At 51.8% G+C, this 17,345-nt stretch overlaps 6 protein-coding genes across 8 annotated transcripts; 1 reads left to right on the forward strand and 5 right to left on the reverse strand.

Moving 5' to 3' along the window:
- Window positions 1-1,301: 1,301 nt before the first annotated feature.
- Window positions 1,302-2,321, reverse strand: J3458_016839 (uncharacterized protein; the record flags this gene model as incomplete). Its single annotated transcript, XM_007810998.2, has 1 exon — window positions 1,302-2,321. One exon carries the CDS (start codon window positions 2,319-2,321, stop codon window positions 1,302-1,304), a length of 1,020 nt encoding a protein of 339 aa, XP_007809189.2.
- Window positions 2,322-3,505: 1,184 nt separating this feature from the next.
- Window positions 3,506-4,309, reverse strand: J3458_016840 (uncharacterized protein; the record flags this gene model as incomplete). The annotated part of the gene is made up of 1 exon (XM_007810999.2): window positions 3,506-4,309. One exon carries the CDS (start codon window positions 4,307-4,309, stop codon window positions 3,506-3,508), a length of 804 nt encoding a protein of 267 aa, XP_007809190.1.
- A 551-nt stretch (window positions 4,310-4,860) lies between these two features.
- J3458_016841 (uncharacterized protein) lies at window positions 4,861-5,814 on the forward strand (the record flags this gene model as incomplete). The annotated part of the gene is made up of 2 exons (XM_066121018.1): window positions 4,861-5,176; window positions 5,240-5,814. The coding sequence occupies 2 exons, from the start codon at window positions 4,861-4,863 to the stop codon at window positions 5,812-5,814; spliced, it is 891 nt and encodes a 296-aa protein (XP_065973950.1).
- Window positions 5,815-6,331: 517 nt separating this feature from the next.
- J3458_016842 (uncharacterized protein) lies at window positions 6,332-8,438 on the reverse strand. Its single transcript, XM_007811001.2, has 2 exons — window positions 6,845-8,438; window positions 6,332-6,755 (listed from the first exon to the last, which is right to left on the reverse strand). The coding sequence occupies exon 1, from the start codon at window positions 8,369-8,371 to the stop codon at window positions 7,541-7,543; it is 831 nt and encodes a 276-aa protein (XP_007809192.2). The 5' UTR covers window positions 8,372-8,438; the 3' UTR covers window positions 6,332-6,755; window positions 6,845-7,540.
- A 4,576-nt stretch (window positions 8,439-13,014) lies between these two features.
- CBK1_2 (Serine/threonine-protein kinase) lies at window positions 13,015-15,372 on the reverse strand. Of its 3 annotated transcripts, XM_007811003.2 has the most exons (4): window positions 14,880-15,231; window positions 14,303-14,803; window positions 13,781-14,254; window positions 13,015-13,731 (listed from the first exon to the last, which is right to left on the reverse strand). In XM_007811003.2, exons 1-4 carry the CDS (start codon window positions 15,068-15,070, stop codon window positions 13,428-13,430), a joined length of 1,470 nt encoding a protein of 489 aa, XP_007809194.2. In that variant the 5' UTR covers window positions 15,071-15,231; the 3' UTR covers window positions 13,015-13,427. The 3 variants fall into 3 exon arrangements, with proteins under 3 accessions (XP_007809194.2, XP_065973951.1, XP_065973952.1); XM_066121019.1 differs by having other exon boundaries at window positions 14,303-15,372; XM_066121020.1 differs by having other exon boundaries at window positions 13,015-14,254; window positions 14,303-15,372.
- A 643-nt stretch (window positions 15,373-16,015) lies between these two features.
- J3458_016844 (uncharacterized protein) lies at window positions 16,016-16,708 on the reverse strand (the record flags this gene model as incomplete). Its single annotated transcript, XM_007811004.1, has 1 exon — window positions 16,016-16,708. The coding sequence occupies one exon, from the start codon at window positions 16,706-16,708 to the stop codon at window positions 16,016-16,018; it is 693 nt and encodes a 230-aa protein (XP_007809195.1).
- Window positions 16,709-17,345: the final 637 nt, after the last annotated feature.

Raw genomic sequence — 17,345 nt, forward strand, 5'->3', positions numbered from 1 at the left:
GAGTCATTCCTCCACGAAGAAGGGCACGTCTTTATACACGAAAGGGCCAAGCTGGCAAGGCCTTTTCCGTCTTGGCACGCGCGCCTGACTCCCAGTGAGAAGGCGACCGCACAGATAAACGGACCTAAGAGTACTCGGACATGCGCTTTCGTGGCCATGGGATATAAGCGCGCGCGAACCGCGGCGAACCCCTGGGACCAACGTCTGCGGCCTGCTGGCAATGCCATTGAGAGCAGGCCAACACAAAGCCTAGTGGCTCAATCAAGGCATCATGGGGGCCGACGGGATGAGCCGCTCACAACGGCGGTTGGCAACCGTGTACTGGTTATCTGGACGGTTAGTCACGGTGCGGGGTGGGCATTCCAGCAAATAACTAAGTGTCGGCCGTGTTAGGATCCAGTTATAGGCGCCAGTAAATTTCTTTTTCCGCGATTCGTCGAACCACCAGACTCATTCGGAGGGTGATGACCCAGCACCCAAGCTTGGATTTCGCGATGCGTCCCGACCCCCATGAATTTGTTTGGTCGAAGCATGGGCCTCTCCTCTGTATCACGGCCAGGGCCTGGTGAAGTCTTGTCCTCTCCCCTCGGTCGAGAGGATGAGGCCTGCACTGTGCGGTCTCCCGTAGCCCCAAGTGCCCATGTGAGATTGCCCCCATGTGAGCTTGCGGCGACTCTACTGTTGCCTCTAGAGGGCAGAAGTAGGGGGTGTCGCCCTGTTTAGAAATGTAGTGTGGACTCTTCTAATTTAATATAAATATTTATTTAATTTAAATGACACCAAAGTTGTGAGTTCTTGTTGTCTGATAACTAAGCTATAAAAGCTTGTCGTGGCCCTCTTTATAGGTGCTAGTAGCGCCAACATATACCGTTAATGTTAGACGATCCATCCGTGTAGGATTAGGAATCGGCTTCACATCCAAGACTGCTTACCTGCACACACTCTTCTCCGCATACTCGAGCTCAGCAGCCAGGTGTAGCTGAGCCACATCCACCAGTTGTGCCTCGACCCGCGTGAACTCTCGTCTCTACGATATCGGGTGGCAGGAATTGCCTACACATCTGAACTAAGAACCTACCCGTTCAAGGCACCTGAAGGCAGAAGACAAGCTGCGGTGAACCATGACAAGTCCTGGCAGCATGAGCCTAATAACACCATGTTTATTTGCGGCAAAGCAGTAGTCGGAGAAAATGTGATGAATATCTGCTTTTTTTAGTCTCACCTCCTCATCGTTTGTCTTCCTCCCTCTCGCTTTCTCTCACTTCACTTTCCTTTTCGGAACGGCCGCAATACTAACTCCCTCATACTTCCACAGTATTGACGGGGCTCCTTGGAGGTATCAGACCGAAATCACCAGGTCTGTTGAGAGCCACATTCCGCTTCGCAGCTTCGTACGCTAGAAATGCGTCCTCTATAAGGCCCCCTACATGCCGAAAGCGGTGCTTACGATGTGTAGGCTGTGTAGGCTGTGGAGGTTGTTGATTGGCCTGCGTGGGCTCTTGGTATGTCCCTGTAGAGTCTGGAATTCTTACATCCTTGACCCAACCGACGTACTCGAGTGTTTCCGAGGTCTGAGTGATGAGGTCAATGACCTTTCTGTACTCTTGGGAGTTCCTCCATCTTCTCTCCGGCTCTGTTCTCATCAGGCTCAAAAGACTAGTAATTATAAACGTGGCACCTCCTAGGCCCGCAATAGGTATTTGGCTTAGATTGTCCGCCATCGACCTCAGAGCATGTTGGCTGGGCGGCGGCGCGAATGCAGTGAAGCCGGTGATGAATGCCGAGATGATTAGCTGAGCAATCACCAGGCCCCAGACCAACCAGTAGGTGAATACATAGAAGCCTTGCTCTCGGGTGTGTTCGCATTCTGATTCGTTGTAGATCCTTAGCGTCGCATTCCAATATTTGTCAAAGTCTGTAGAACCACGGCGCTTTTTTCGAGGCCCTCTGACTGAGGGTCGGGAATAGCAGCCGCACCACCTGATACAAACACATGTCCGGGAGGGCCGCACAGCTTCAAACTCTGGGACTGTGTCTGGGGCTGGTGGCCCTGGCCGCGGTGTAGGAGGTCGTTCTTGTGGAGGAGGCTGTTCTTGTGAAGAACCCGGTTCTGGTGAAGGAGGCCGTTCTTGCAAAGGAGCCAGTTCTGGTGAAGGCGGCCTCTCTTGTGAAGGACCCGGCTCTGGTGAAGAGGGCCGTTCTTCTGAAGGGCCCGGTTCTGGTGAAGCAGCCTTCTCTAGCAAAGGAGTCCGCTCTGTTGATGTCTGTTGTGAGACTGCCCCTGGCACTCCTGGCTGTTCTGGGCTCTCGCTTCGAGACATTGCTAGGGTATTTTGCAACTAGAATTGATAATAAAAGCGTAGAAATGTACTCATGGGTTCAAACAGCGCGTCATTACCTCCGATACTTTGTCCTAAATTGACGAGTCTTTATGCCTTGCTCGGGGGACTATACGCCATGCCTCTATCCTAGACCTCTTCTTCATTATGTATCGGCAGAGCCGCGAATTCGAGGACAGGTCCGTCTCTTGCGGAGCTACAGGCATGCCAGATGGCCCGGAGACCATAATCTCGTGCAAAGGGGGATACCTTGGCCACAAAAACGTCGCAGTATACCATAAACCTTTGGTCAACCTGCCTGACGCACCCGGGGCGCCTTTAGCTGAAAAGTCAAAATAAAGTTTCTGCAACCCAGTAATGGCGTCACGGAGGTGTCGCGACGGAGATGATATGCTCCGGTACGGGGACATTTTCCTTGCGACATTTCACCTTTGTCTTCAGCAGAGCCAGAGCTGACATTCCAATGTACAGTCGAATGAATAAAGTAGGCGACCGACTGCTCACAGGAAACGAGACATTGTGTGCAGTTCCCATTCTACCCGCCCCTTGCAGAGACTACGCTCAAATCTCGAAACGGAGCAGAAAGCTGCCGAGCTGAGCTGAGCAGAGCATGTGATGGAATGTTATGGGAAGTAGTGCGCCACGGGGCGGCAGGAAAGAAATCGTCGACTGGTACCTGTCCCCTTGTGTGATCAACCATGAAGCCGCCATTGCAAAAGTGCTGCAGGTTGATCGGCAGCCCGCAAGCCAACTCGGTGTCTTTGCACCATCTCGTTATTTCGAGAATATGGGTCGCCGAGACTCCAGGGCCAGTAGGGATAGAGTTGGCAGGCCCGTTTGTATTGGGAGTCAATATGTTGGGTTGAGGGAATGCCATACAGAGCGTTACGGCCCAACTAACCGTCATCCCGGAATGACGTTTGAGAGAATATGAACGAGATATACTATTTAAACTAAATACAAGTACAAATCTGGATAAGTTTATTGGTGGCCGTTTACTCTTGGGCGGAGCCTACTTGGTCGTTACCAACTATATATACATAGCGTCCCGAGTACTTTAGCTCTACCCCCCAGCCCTTTTATCCGACTGTACCCCGTGTTGTCTGGGGTTCGCTTCCGACTCCGCTGTGGTTTCCGTGTGCTGGTGACTGGGGTAGGTAGTAGGGTCAAAGTCGAAACGGCCGAGAACGAAGATGAGAGTTGGGGTTCGGCCACCAGCTCCAAACCCTTGATCCCTTACTACTCAACTTCTCCCGGAACACACCAATCGACATGTCAGGCATATACAACGCCTTTTGGGACTCTTCATCTTCAGATGGGTGCTCAAACACAAAGGTGTGCTTCTTGAACCTCTTCGCAGCCCTCTGGCTCCCGAAATACAGCGTCGGCGTCGGCGGCGGAGTCACTCGCACGAGCCCATGCACCGGCAACATCACTCGGCAGCCTGGACCTGGATCTGGAATGTAGGCAGACGATGCTATAGTTGTACGCATAATAGACAGATTTCGGTTGACCTCGGTGCAGAATTCATCCACGAGACGGTCGGAGCCGACTGGGAACGTCAACTGTAGCCACCGTGACTCTCGAGTCATCGTGGCTCTGATGAGTTGGATTTGTTGGTTAGCCGGTTGGTTGACAGGCTGCTGAATGTCCTGCGCAACTTGCTGTGGTGCATCTTCCTGTGGTGCATCTTCCTGTGGTATAATTTCCCGCGGAGTAACTTCCTGCGTAACTTCCTGTGTTGTGTCCCGTGGGATTTCCCTTGCGAAAACCCTTGCGACAATCCTTGCGATTTTCCTTTTGATTTCCCGTGGTGCTCCCTGTCCGACTCCCTGTTCTGTTTCCCGGTTGGCTTCTTGTTGATCTTGAGCTCTGCTACCAGGACCGTTGTCCAACAGACTATCGGCTCCCAGTTTATTGCACTCTACGTTACCTTGGAGGCCGCTTTGCTGACTGCTTGGGGCTAACATAACGTCAAAGATTAGAGCATTTCCCCTGAGAACCGGGCTCTCAGACGCTTTAATCAGGCATATTGATGTATGAACAATACAATGGTTTGTGAAGAGCGTACGCAGGGTGTTTAACGCATTGCATAGAGCCACGGATGATTAAAATAGGAACAAGAGAAAACAGTACTGACTAGATGGAGCTAGAGATTCGGGAGGGTTTAAGAGACGGACCGCTGACCCCAGGAGCCCTCTAGGTATCCTCGAAAATGTTTTCTAGCCTTGGCTCACTCTTTCTATTTTTGAAGTTGCGATGGGAAATAAAGTTTTGCAGTGGCGAGAAGCCGCATGATGTTTCCATCTCAGGTGCGAGACGTGGCGGTGGCGCGATGATCACACCCAGGCGGTGACTTCACATCTTGATGCATTCCTATTTCAACCCAGAACCCCACGAGCTGGCTCCTTTCCCCCCCGACAGCCTCATGATGCGTTGTCAGACTTGACCACTATCTTGTACTAGTTTAAAAACTACGCCGCTCTGTCCGTCCACGCCCGGACAGACAGTGTGCCTCCCAATGGCGAACAATAATGTCGACAATCGCCATATTTACGAGCCAAGTGACTCGTTTGACTGGCTCATCAATCATCACCGGGCAAACCTCGTATGGCCAATATCGAACAGAGACTCGTTGAACTTTTGGATCCGTTATGTTCTTCATCGGGACCAGGACAAGAACCTACGTGGCAGAAAGGGCTTCCGAGTAGATTTCACGGAGCTGCAGAGAATGCACATGAGAAAGCTCCAAATTAAATTGATCCGTCACGTAGCCTTCATGGTAGACAAAGGACAGGAACCGGAATCCAGCTGGGAGCAAGATCTCCAGGCCTACAGTACGAAAACACACAAGTCGGTCCCAAGCCGCGGGCTGGCTGCTAACATGATCTTGACCGCAGTAAAAGCCGTCCAAGACTACGACTACATGGTCCAATTCATCAGGACACGGGACGACCCCTTCATCGCATCCTCCGAGCGGCGGGTCGACCACAAGATCCTCTTTGAAGAAATGAACAAGGCTGGGATTGACTTCGCACGACTCGCTGGTCCCGAGATTAGCTTTCAAGGTGCGAAACCGATGGTGATTCCCGCCGGTCCATGGAGCCCGAAAGACGAGCCCGTCTGGGGCAAAAGATATCTCAGCAACATGAGGAGTAAATTGAGACGTTTTTGGGATCGTGGCATGGCACTTGTGGCCGCCTACGCTTTCCTTCTTACACCTATTGTGCTCATCTTCGTTGAGACGTTGACTCCCGCCGCTACAGACACCCTTACAGCGAATCTAGCGCCAGTCATCATAGTCGTCAGCTTTGTGGCCGTCTGGGTGGTATTCATGATCGCGAGGGTCAATGAATTGAAGGATGTTGTGCCCTTGACTGCAGGGTACGCCGCGGTGTTGGGCATTATTCTCAATTCGGCCGCAGCGTTGCGACAAGCGTTGATTTCTCATGCTGTCAGTACTGGTAGTGGTTGATTGTATATAGTAAACGCCTAGTGGACACCATATACGAACGCAGACGCATTCGGGGACATGCTCAACAGATTGGATCATCTCAATTATACATGCTCATACACGGCTGGGAGACGGGGCGGCCACGCTCGGTGGACTTGGCGTCTTGTTCTAAATAAAAGTCCTATAATGCGCTCTTCTTGACTGCATTCCTCAGCCGACCTGACGGCTCTAGGCCATTGAGATCCTTTGGTAACACTAAATATGGTGAGGCTAGTGTCACGCTGACAGCAACTGCCTTGGCTAATGGTCGTATCGTACGGCGCAAGCCATTCTGAAGCGGCGAGTGAATACGGCCCTTATCGGTACCTAGAAGCCATTCAGTCCTTGTTATCTAGCCAAAGCTGAACTTATGACGGGTGCCGAGTTTCCGAGCACAATTCCCGTGGAGGTGAGAGAGCACAGTCTGGCGCCTTAAGAGCGCCATCAAGAGGTACATATGAAGGACTAGTAACTAGTGCAATACCTCTACGACTAAATTCTTTGCTGTTGGCAAGAAGCCAAGTTCAAGGGTTGGACGCCTCGAAGGCCTATTTTGACAGTTCCCCCACCCTTTCCATCTTAAAAGGACCACAGTTGCCTTTTGATGCCCTCGGAGAGTTCCACTGCACCCCCTCTTCGGCAAGGCTATTCCGAAGTCGGAGTTTGTCCCAGCTGTACGCCTTGCCATATTCGGCCATCATGTATCCATGGTCTCATAGATTTGTTTCTGCTGGTCAGCCCATCACTTGGCACCGCCGCAGAGTGTGACGGTAAGCTGGATGGTGGTGTTTGGTATTGTGTCTATTCATTCCGTTATTAGAACGTGGCCAGCAAGACCTAGCTCGTCTGTGATGTGCATAAGACTTGTATTGGATACGATTCATTTGACCAATTCGGTACCTTGCCTTGCAAGAGGGAGATTTCTATCCAACCAAGTTAAAAACAACACCTTTAATGTATCATCATGTGCATAATTTAAAGAAATTGATTTGATAACCTTGGAGACCCTTACAGGAATCGATGCTCCTTGACTTTGTCAGACCGAGACTGAGTTTCGAAGGCGCTTGCTATTCGTAATTGCCGCAATAGGAAATTATATAAATAGGCGGTTGTGTAGGATTAGCTTGACTGTTTGAGAAGTTCTAACTAGCTGCGGAAGTAGAAAAAAATAAGATGGTATAATCGCGTTGTCCGTACTTGTTATTAGCCGATGGCATCTTCGCAACAGCCCACGAAGCTCAGGCGTATAATCTAAGCAGCCTCGAGGGACGGTTGGCCTTCGACCTACCAGCGTTACTAGCACATCCATAACAATAGAAATTTGCTCAAATAGACCACCAGCAGCAAAATTCTCTCTCGGCTCAGTACTAGCTATATTGTCTAGCCGGATATCCCAGATTCGGACAATGCTGAATATATCGCGCGAACGTATGCCTCGGTGCGCGCGGTCCCAACCACCCCCTCGCCCATCTTATTAGGAGCGTAGCCTATAGTCATCTTCCGATCCAAGTCCATGACACCGGGGAACCACCCCATCCAACCCAGTAACAGATTCGGCCCTTTGGAAACCATCCATTCGGCACGGATCCATTGGGGAGAGCGAATCCAGTCCCCCACGTAATTGGAACACGGAGAACCAAATCGTTGCCACTGGCCTGCTCTTTGAAGATCAAATCTATTGTCCTCTCCGAGAGGAGTCGTTTCCCACCTACAGAGCCACCGAGGCTGATGACTGAAAGGATGGCCGCGATGGACCGAGCATTGCAAAACCGCCCATGCCACCCATTTCCGCCTTGCGAAATTCGGGAGTCCCCGCGTACTCTGCTTTCATGGGAGTACCCATGAACGCCGCCGTCTGGACACCATCCATGTCGACATTCCCCGAGGGTGTGGACGGCGGCGGGGGCGGAATCACATCACAGATTCGTTCCCAATCCTTCTCTTGGGCGCCTATATGAAAGTCGGCACCGAGAGGCTCCGAAATCTCTGTCCGAACAAATTCCTTGAGCGACTTGCCACTGACTCTTTTGACGAGTTCTGCCACGAGGTGGCCTTGGCTTACGAGATGATATCCAGAAGCCGTACCCGGTGTCCACCAAGGCGACTGGCCGGCCAGCCTTGCCGCAGCGTCTGGCACATTGTAGATATCCTCGGCCGTGACCGGGCTGTCCCAAGCCGCCAGGCCCGACGTGTGGCTCAACAAGTGCCGGACCTCGACGTTTTCCTTTCCATTTGCCGCGAATTCCGGCCAGTACGTGGCAACCTTTTCGTCTGGACCAAGAAGCCCGCGATCAATCAATACCAGCGCAGCGAGGTTCGTCACACACTTTGTCGTTGACCAAACGGCGCACAATGTGTCCTTTGTCCAAGCCTGTGTGCGGTCGGCGTCGACGTGTCCTCCCCAAATATCGACGACTGTTTTGCCGTTGATATTGACGCAGATTGATGCGCCTAGTCCGTCTCCGGAAGCCAACTGCTGCTGCAAAAGCTGCCTCACATTGGCGAACTTGGCGTCACATTCGCCGCTGATGGAAGTCATACTTGCCGGGTTTTTTTATGTGCACAACTCCGTGGCCGTACCGCCTTGCAAAGTCAAAATGCGCCGCTCTATAGGCTACAAAAAGCAAAAGAGACGCGGGTCAAATTCGGAAGAAACTAGGAGTAGTCGACGTTATGTAATTGAGCCCGAAAACTTGGTGCTGATGTCAGCTTCAATCACCCCCTCACTTTGGCGCTCTTGTTGCCTTTGTCATGTGAAACTGCGCAAACCGACGAGACCACGCCTTTTCTCGTGGCTCGCCAGACGGACAGGCGTCGATTCCAGGCCCCGTTTCCGCTCATGGTCGTGGGCTTGGACCTGAATTATGCCAGGACGAATTCACAGTTCATCCTGGGGCATCGCCGGATCTTGTCTAGAATGACTTCAGATGTTTTCCCCGCTGGCGCTGGACTTGCCATGCGTGTGTCGCCGAGAGTATCCGGCAACTGCGGGATGCTGCCGACGACATAGAATAAATGTCGAAATAGAGAAGAAGTAAAGTAGTCGTTGGGACCACACTTAGCATTTATTGAACAGGTCTGCCGAAATTGGAGGCCTCCTGCTGATGGAGACTGTATTGCGATATATATATGACGGTGACGGTATTCCGTATACCAGTATTCAACATACCATCACACTGCAACACCCTCGGCATTTCGTTCAACGCCCAATTGTCGTACCTCCCTGGGGCCTCTCGGTTCAGCTTATAACCCCCTGAGGGATGGGTACCGTTGCAGATCGGCACCATATATGCACCGCTTCATTGAGTGCCTCTCTCGTCAATCCGTCCAAGCACCCGGCTTCCACACTAACAGTGAGGATGATGCCCTCCGGTGCATGTATTCCTTATGCCCCGGAATCTGGTCCCGAAGCCGGTGCGAAAGTCGACACTCACACGTACGACAGAAGAGGCACCTCATGTAGCGACAAAGTGCAGTATACCTCGTAAACGTTCCGATGGGAGTAGATGAATGGGAAGCGTCATGGCCTGGTGATGGGAGCGCAGCGTGGGACCCAGACGCAGCATGCTCTGGGGATTGGCATGGAAGGCATCAAATGGCTGTGAATAAAATTGCGCCAGACATGTCTGAGTTGCGACATTAAAGCCATTAAAGGATAACATTAAAGGGCACCAGCCGGCTTTTATGGAACAACCAACCATCAGCGTCCTCTCAGAACATTCGAACCACCCCATGAAGGCAATGGGGCCAACCACTCAGCGATTGATGCTACTTGACGCCACTAAATAGCCAATGTTGAGTTACGCTCCAGATGTTGCTGTGGCCATGGTGTGCTGAATGCGACAACGACCTAGCATGGCAAAGCTTACGGCCGAGAGTATATAGCGTTCACGTAAAGCCTTACCCAAAAGGGTCCGTCCAGTTATATCCGTTGAAATCGTCTAGGCATCAACAACGCCAGTGTGGAAACGGGACAGGAGGAGCTTTTATTTCCCATCTTAAAAGCAAGCAATAGCTGCACTATCGAATAGCGTGCAAGCTATGTGTAGCCTTTTTCTTTACGATCATGACTGGTACTTGACCATAGTGTAGATATGTATACGTCTTGCGACCTATACCACGTGAATCAGAAGAGGAGCTGATACATGTGTCTGGCTGCTACACTCTCACCTTGACCACTTCTCATGAGGTTCAACTTTCTGGTGGCTTACTTTAGAGTCTACCACTTATACTCACCTCTACCCAAAAATATACCCCAACGACGACCAAGGCGCCCGGCAATTTGCATACGCTACGGACAACGTGTTCAGTTGGACGGGTTATGGCAGGTCAGAACAGGTTCATAATGAGTGGGAGAGAAAGGAAAAAATCAAATACATGGCCCAGTAGTCTACCTTATCCCTTCCCTCTATATCTCTTGTTACAAACAACGTGATTGGCGTCAGTTAATAGTGGCCAAAATTCCGTGTTATAGATGAACCAATAACCCCATATACAGGACGCACGGACTACACAAACACCAAAATGCAAACCGTACCCGACATTGGCTGAGTCCGTGCAGAGAGCCACTAATGTACATGATCAAGAGCCTAGACATAAAAATATCCCCGAGGCAGAGCCTGAGGAAGGCCGACAAAGAGTAGGGCGGCGACGGTAAAGGCAGTGTCTGGCGCTGCTCGAGCCTAGACTATGGTTCACTCAGGCTTTCCACGCAAATCCTTCGAACAGAGGCAAGCTAGACTACCCATCATGTAGACAATCAGGGCCTCCGTGGGTAAGGTGAGTTTGCGAAGAGGGGCGCCGGGGGCATTGTGGGGCTTGTCCGGGAGCCCTGCCGTCCGCTAAACCGTGTTGGGACAATGGTAGGGTTGTAGCGCCGCCTCGAAATTTGAAGTCAATTTGTTACTTTGTGCTCTGTGAAGTGTATCCTGATTATACGTATACGTGGCGGACCATTTACTGAGAAATCCCCTCTGATTCCAAGCCCAAGATGACCGTGACCTATGCCTTTTCCACGCATTCGTCAAGCCTAGTTGGCTCTACCTATTCTTCTCCCGAGGTTGGACTGGTAGTGGCGGAATGTGAGCGGGATTTGGCGAATCACTACGAAACAATTTGGTTATTTCATCATACCTCGACCAATCGTATATAGTTCATCGGCTCCCAAGCATCAAAAGGAACGTGGAACCAGTGTGTTAGCTCATTGATTCCCGGAAGCCGCGCTGTGTTCTTCAATGCCCACCGCCCTATCAACAGACCCGGACCAGGCCTGTCACTGTCCAACCGTCTGCCAAACCTTGCGCTTGCCCGTGAAGCTCCCATCAGCCGTTAAACAGTTTCTTTGTTCCCATCCCACGAAGCTAGCCACTATATCCGCAAAGGGTTCAAAGACCTCTTGGAACGAGCCAACAGGGCTTTTGAAACACAGCTAACACGGAATGAAGAGAGCCAAATGCAAGGTCAGTCATTGCACTGTAGCCTCGAGTCCTCGTCCAGTATGAACTTTGGGGTGCCCTCCAGTATGGGCGCAAGTGGACGAGATTTGATTGCTGCAGCAACGAATTTTAGAAATGAAGAAGGAACACCAATCAATCAAGTTGTTGCGAGAGATGACCGGCGGCCTCCCATACACATACTGGCTATTACCGAAGAAAGAAAAGTTGACACCCGTACCTCCGCTCCCCGTTGCCCTAGGTATGAGCGAGAGCGTGATGAGCTCCAACAGCAGCTACACGACATCCATGTCCGCACCATCAATCCACCCGTGGAGCATGATGGCGGTAAAGCAACCGCAGCTCGTGAGAGGAGGCAAGCCACTGGTGCTTAGCCGACCTCAACATTGAGCAAATCGCACCAGGATTGAAGAAGGTCTGTGCCGACTGGTGAGCCATCTTCGATTCTGATGTGCGTCGTGTCATAGACGTGGAAATGGTATGCACAATACCACATGCAAGTTTTGTCTGCTGCTCGCATTTAGTCCTGATGGTGCGAGAGTGGCAACCGGATGTGACCAGACTTGCTCAGATGTTTGACGCCTACCTCGGAACCACAGTCTGCACATTGGTGCACCCCTGTGGCCAATGCGGTATCAGAGACGGCGTTTATATTCGCAGCGTTTGCTTTAGCCCTAATGGCCAGTACCCGGCAACTGGGTGCGAAGACAAGAAGATCGGGTATGTGAATCTGCCCCTTGGCAAAAGTTAAACTTGGCAAAAGCTTCCCCTTGGAGGACCGCAGCTCACAACGTGATGCAGGATCTGGAAGTTGCAAACGCGAGGGATATATCTCTCCTTTACTTATCACACAGACCAATTCTACTCTCTGACTTTCGCGCCTGACAGTCGACTCCTAGGGTCTGGAAGCAGCGTTGCCAAGGTCTACCGTCAGCCCAGCTTCTGGCTCGTCGTGTCTTTGTGATGGTGTACTGGTGTAAAAGTCTGGTATACTTTGTTTCTCGAGAAGGGCTATACATAGTATATACGCCCAGCCAAAGAATAAGCATGCTATGCCATTTTGTTCGCTATCTAAATGATCAAGACTGCTGCGGTTCGATATAGAGCAAAGCGTTAGCCGCCGTCTTGTCGGATTCTACCGCCGCTTGCCTTCGGATCGGCTTCTGTGAGGTATTGTACATGCCGTCGACTTCAGTTTCCAAGTTTCCAGTCCGCAGAGTTCCGTCATGGCTTGCATGTTGTCTGGTATGGCCGGTAGTCCCTCGCTCATACTGGCAAGGTCAATAATGCCACGCACGAAGCGCATTGAACTGGCTTTTGTAGCCAGCCCCTGCCAGAGCTGACTGCTCCAAGCGTAGATTGGAGCAATCTTGTCCGCGGTTGGAGTGACACAACATATTCTTGCTGAGTTCGGTGGCATCCAGAAGGAGTACCGGTAGACGACATCCTGATACTTTTGGTGTAAAGTCTGGGCGTGCGCAGAATGGAGTGCTCCGTGGATGGGCTCTGAAATAGCGAGGAGGGCTGGACGCCCATCATTCAGCCACATACGGAGACTGGATTTGGCACAAACAACTGCCTACCTAGGTGCGTATACTCCGTACTTGTCTCATATCGCCCTTCTTTATTAAACTTGTTTGTGTAGTATAATATAATATAGCTCATTTCTTTAACATACCCCAATACTCGTGCCAGTAGCGCATCAAGTGGGGCCTAATTGTGCAAATACCGTGTGCCTCGTCATACCCAAACCCGAGACCGTGACACACCGATATCATTTATAGTATACTCAATTAAGAGGTGAAGGTGCTGTTATAGTTTCAAGTAAGCTACGGATTAGAAAGATAATCAGATTCATTTTCTTGTGCCTATCTGTCAGTGGTTATCGGGTTTGAGCACTAAACCATAGAGCAAAATGACCCAGTAATAGCGGCCCCCGGCCGAATATGCCACACACCCAGCTTATAAGCTGCCTTCTTGGCTCACTTCTCTTCTTGTGGCCTGACATTATCCCGTCATTTTATTTCATCCAGACCGGCTTGACCAATTACCCTGAAGGCGAGGTCCATGCAGTGAATACCAACATGTTCCAGCGCTCTACAACCCGCCCCATGCCACAGGCAAGCTACTGGCATTCATCCCTTACTGGAAATTGGTGTCGAACCGCTTGAAAGTGTACCCAATAAAAGGCAAACTCATCTCCAGCGAATCCCCCAACGGCGTTTCAACGCCAGGCAGTGCCTGGGCCTTGAGGCGGCTAGCCATATCAGTCTGATCAATTTCATCAATGGGGAAGTAGGTCGTGTCGATATTGGAAGTCAGCCGCGGCTCAAACGGCGCCCTGATACGGCGCAAATGATCAAACTCGACTCCCCGAAAGAAAGGGTGTGCCTTGAGCTCTTGCGCCCCGCCACGGCCAATTCGGTCCTCGGCATCGCAAACCAATCTGAGCCATCAGCACGGGAGCAGCAACCAGCGGTGTTCAAAGGGCTCACCTGCGGATCAAGTTCTCAGCGGCTGGGCCAAGCTGGATATCATTGGGAAAACACAAAGTGTGCCTCCAGCTCACAATCTTCCGGTACGTGTCGTGCTCGCACTCGGCGCAAAATGGAGGCCATCCCACCAGACACTCGTACATGATGGTGCCGAGGGACCACCAATCGCAGCTATATGAGTAACCGCGGCCAGTGACTATCTCAGGCGCAATATAGTCCGGTGTTCCAACAGTAGAGTATGCCATCAATCTCCTCGACTGCCGCCACTCGTTAATCTGCGACCGATTGCTAACAGTAAGGTTAATCTGGTCAATCGTCATTGAGCTTTGGTCTCTTGGATTGCTAGACTTTCCCTGCAGCAGCTGCTGGTAGTAGCTGTTGTCGTGCAGACGACGAAAGCCGGTAGACAGGCCAAAGTCGGTCAGTTTCACATGGCCGCCCCGGTCCAGCAGGATGTTATCTGGCTTGATATCTCTAAACGGTGTAAGTGATGGACGGGGCACAATGCTCAGGCTGGCCTACCGATGGATGTAGCCGAGTTTGTGCACTGCCTCGATGGCTAATATGCACTCTGCCATGTAGAACCTGGTTATATCTTCTGAGAAGACCTCGTACTTGATTAGCATTGAGATCAAATCACCACCCGGTAGGAATTCCATGAGCATATAGAGAAAATGCGCATCCTGAAAGGTAGTACAGAGCTTCACGACCCACGGACTTTCAGCTTCCGCTAAAATGTCCCGCTCGGACCGAATGTGCGCTAGCTGATCCCTCTGAAGCATCTCCGTTTTAATTAGAGACTTTAATGCGTAGACTTGGCCGTTTGACTTTTTTCGCACTAGTTTCACTTCGCCAAACCCGCCCTTTCCAATGACCTTGACTGTCTGGTAGTTCTCGGGCTTATCTTTAGTGCGCAAGAACCGCAAGTATTGCCCTTCCTTCCGGCCACTACTGGACCAGATCTGTTGTCGTCTTTCTTGACTAATGTTTGGCTCCTCGAGTCTTCTTTCGGTCTCACTTTGTCTACACAAAGAGCCGATTAGGACTGGTAACATTGTCCAAGGCCAAAGAAATAGTGCCTGGCAGCAAGATTTGGTACCTCTGGTTTCTCTCCCGAGCCCTCTTGACACTGTCCATGAAAAAGCTAGTAGCTTGCTGGGAGCACTTCTTCTGCTGGTGGTTCGCATTCTGGCCGTATTTTTCCGGATTTCGTTCCGGAGCTTGAGCAAAGAACCCCAGGGTAGCCGGGATCCGCATGTTTGCCGTGGCTGACGAGATATGGTGTTCCATTGCCGGGACAACCCGTTCCGAAAGCGGGGGCGGGGAGCCAAAAGAATACTTCTGTCGAGTTAGTGGTAGGTTCTGGCTGGAGAGCTGGGGCGACTGGTAATTCTACGCCTCGTTGTCCGTCGTCGGCTGTCTGGATGAGGTTACGAGAGTGTACGCCGGCGAATGCTGCGCTCAACAGAAGACAGCCTAGTAGATCTAGACTACTCCAGAAAGAACATTCACCGAAGTGTTGGTTCGAGCGCGGCATAAATGGGGGAAACCTGTGAGGCCTATGGATTAATAATTAATCCGTCATGACAGGAACTGCAACCAACAATTCGCACCCTGCGTTGAAGAGCAAATCATGTAAACCTGGCAACGGTTGTGACCAAAGTGGTCATGTTTGCCCCACTTCCCCAGTCGCTAGGCCTAAAATGGCAACCAAAGCACAACATTTCAATCTCCTCTGTACAACAAAATTCTCACACGATAAAACATCACAACCCGGCGTGACCACGGAACGTACTTTATTTGCGTTGCAGTTCATCTGGAGGCATGGCGCGGCATCTTCTACGAATTCTTGATAGCAGTACAACTTACTCTACAGCCATAGACTCACCATCAGGTTTGTGTTGGTGATTATCGGTGCGGCTGATGGGAACTTTCGAGCCCATCTGCAGGCCAGGCTCCACGGCGGCGCAATTGAGTATCACGTCCATGATTTCCACGTAGTGCGACCAAAGGAGCAGCTGGCTAGGCCAGTATTATGGCTGTTTCAGTATTGTTGATGACTATATCTGGCTGCCATTCGACGCCCAAATCGTGGCCGACTTGAACCCCCAAGCTCGTTTTGTCCCATCCCCCCTTCCCAAAACATGAACTTCCCTGGAGGCCCTCGGGTCAGCGCTAGTCCGGGCTGTCAATCTCATTACAATGGCGACCGTTGACCGTTGACCGTGGACCAACTTATTTGCACAAGTCTTGCAAAATCTTTCGCCCCCTCACACAGTCGTCTTCATGGCTCGGCTCCCTCTCCGCCTCCGCAATGCCTTCCTGAATCCACGCCTGCACAGCAGGATGCTCATACAGCCGGTCCAGGTACTCCCCCGCCGCGCCATCAAGCCGAATCCCATACGTCTTGACCCTCGAGGCAATGGGCGCATAGAACGCGTCGGCAACCGTGAAGCTGTTGCCGGCCAAGAACGGACCGCCGAACCTCTGGATGCCCTCGTTGAACAGGGCGGTAAATCTTTCCAGATCGCGCTTGAGCCCCTCGCTTGGCTCGCCGAGCTCGATGCGCAAGGCGACATTCAGGGAGCACTCGTCGCGAATAGCGGCGAAGCTGGAGTGCATCTCCGAAGCGGCGGACCGGGCAAAGGCCCGGGCCACGGGGTCGCTGGGCCATGCGGCCGGGTGCTTCTCCGCGAGGTACTCGCAGATGGCGAGCGAGTCCCAGATGGCGACATCCTTGCGCTCGGCGTCGTACAGACAGGGGACCTTGCCGGTGGGCGAGAACTCGAGGAAGTCGGGCTGGCGCTGTCCCGGCTTGAAAAGCTGCAGCTTCTCGTCAAAGGGGATGTCGAGCGCCTTGAGGAGCACCCATGGCCGCATGGACCAGGACGAGTATCGTTTGTTGGCGATGTAAAGTGTGTAGGCCATGATGTGGTTGGTGGAGGCGATGTCACCGATGCGAGCCCGACGTCTGAAAACAGTCTATACACAACTTGAGATGGATGAATCAGAGAGAGGGGGTTTCTCATGTAGATAAACACTCGAGCAGCATTCTTTGCCAAAATTCGACCAAACACGAACAGCAAAAACAGACTAGCATCAAGAGGCCAGCCAGCGCGGCCGGTTTGTAAGCAGAAAGGCGTGGCTTATGGAAAATGGGCCATGGCCAGCCATTATGGAGCCACATTTGCGCCCTCTGATTGACTTTGGCGGCTGAAGATCTGAAGCAAAGGGCTGCGCAGATGAGGCTGTTGTGAGGGTGAGAGAAATGTCAATGGCCAACTTTGGATGCATGTGCGCCAAGATCAACCCGACCACGGCGACGAACAAGCGCACTGCGAAGTTGGAACTAGGTCAAGGGACTGGATGTCGGAAACCCGATATGTATCCGATTGCACGGACCTACTCCGTAATAGTACTACTTACTGTCTTGTGCGTTGACGGTGAGAAGACGGGGCCTGCTCTGCTCCCAGGCGAAGAGATGATCAGACTCGCATAAACCATCAACTACCCGTTGGCAACTAAGTGGCTCGTCCACTTAGTCGCTGACGGGCCCCGTCCATGA

This window comes from Metarhizium acridum, assembly GCF_019434415.1.
Source record: "Metarhizium acridum strain ARSEF 324 chromosome Unknown scaffold_405, whole genome shotgun sequence".
NCBI classification, from domain to species: Eukaryota; Fungi; Ascomycota; class Sordariomycetes; order Hypocreales; family Clavicipitaceae; genus Metarhizium; species Metarhizium acridum.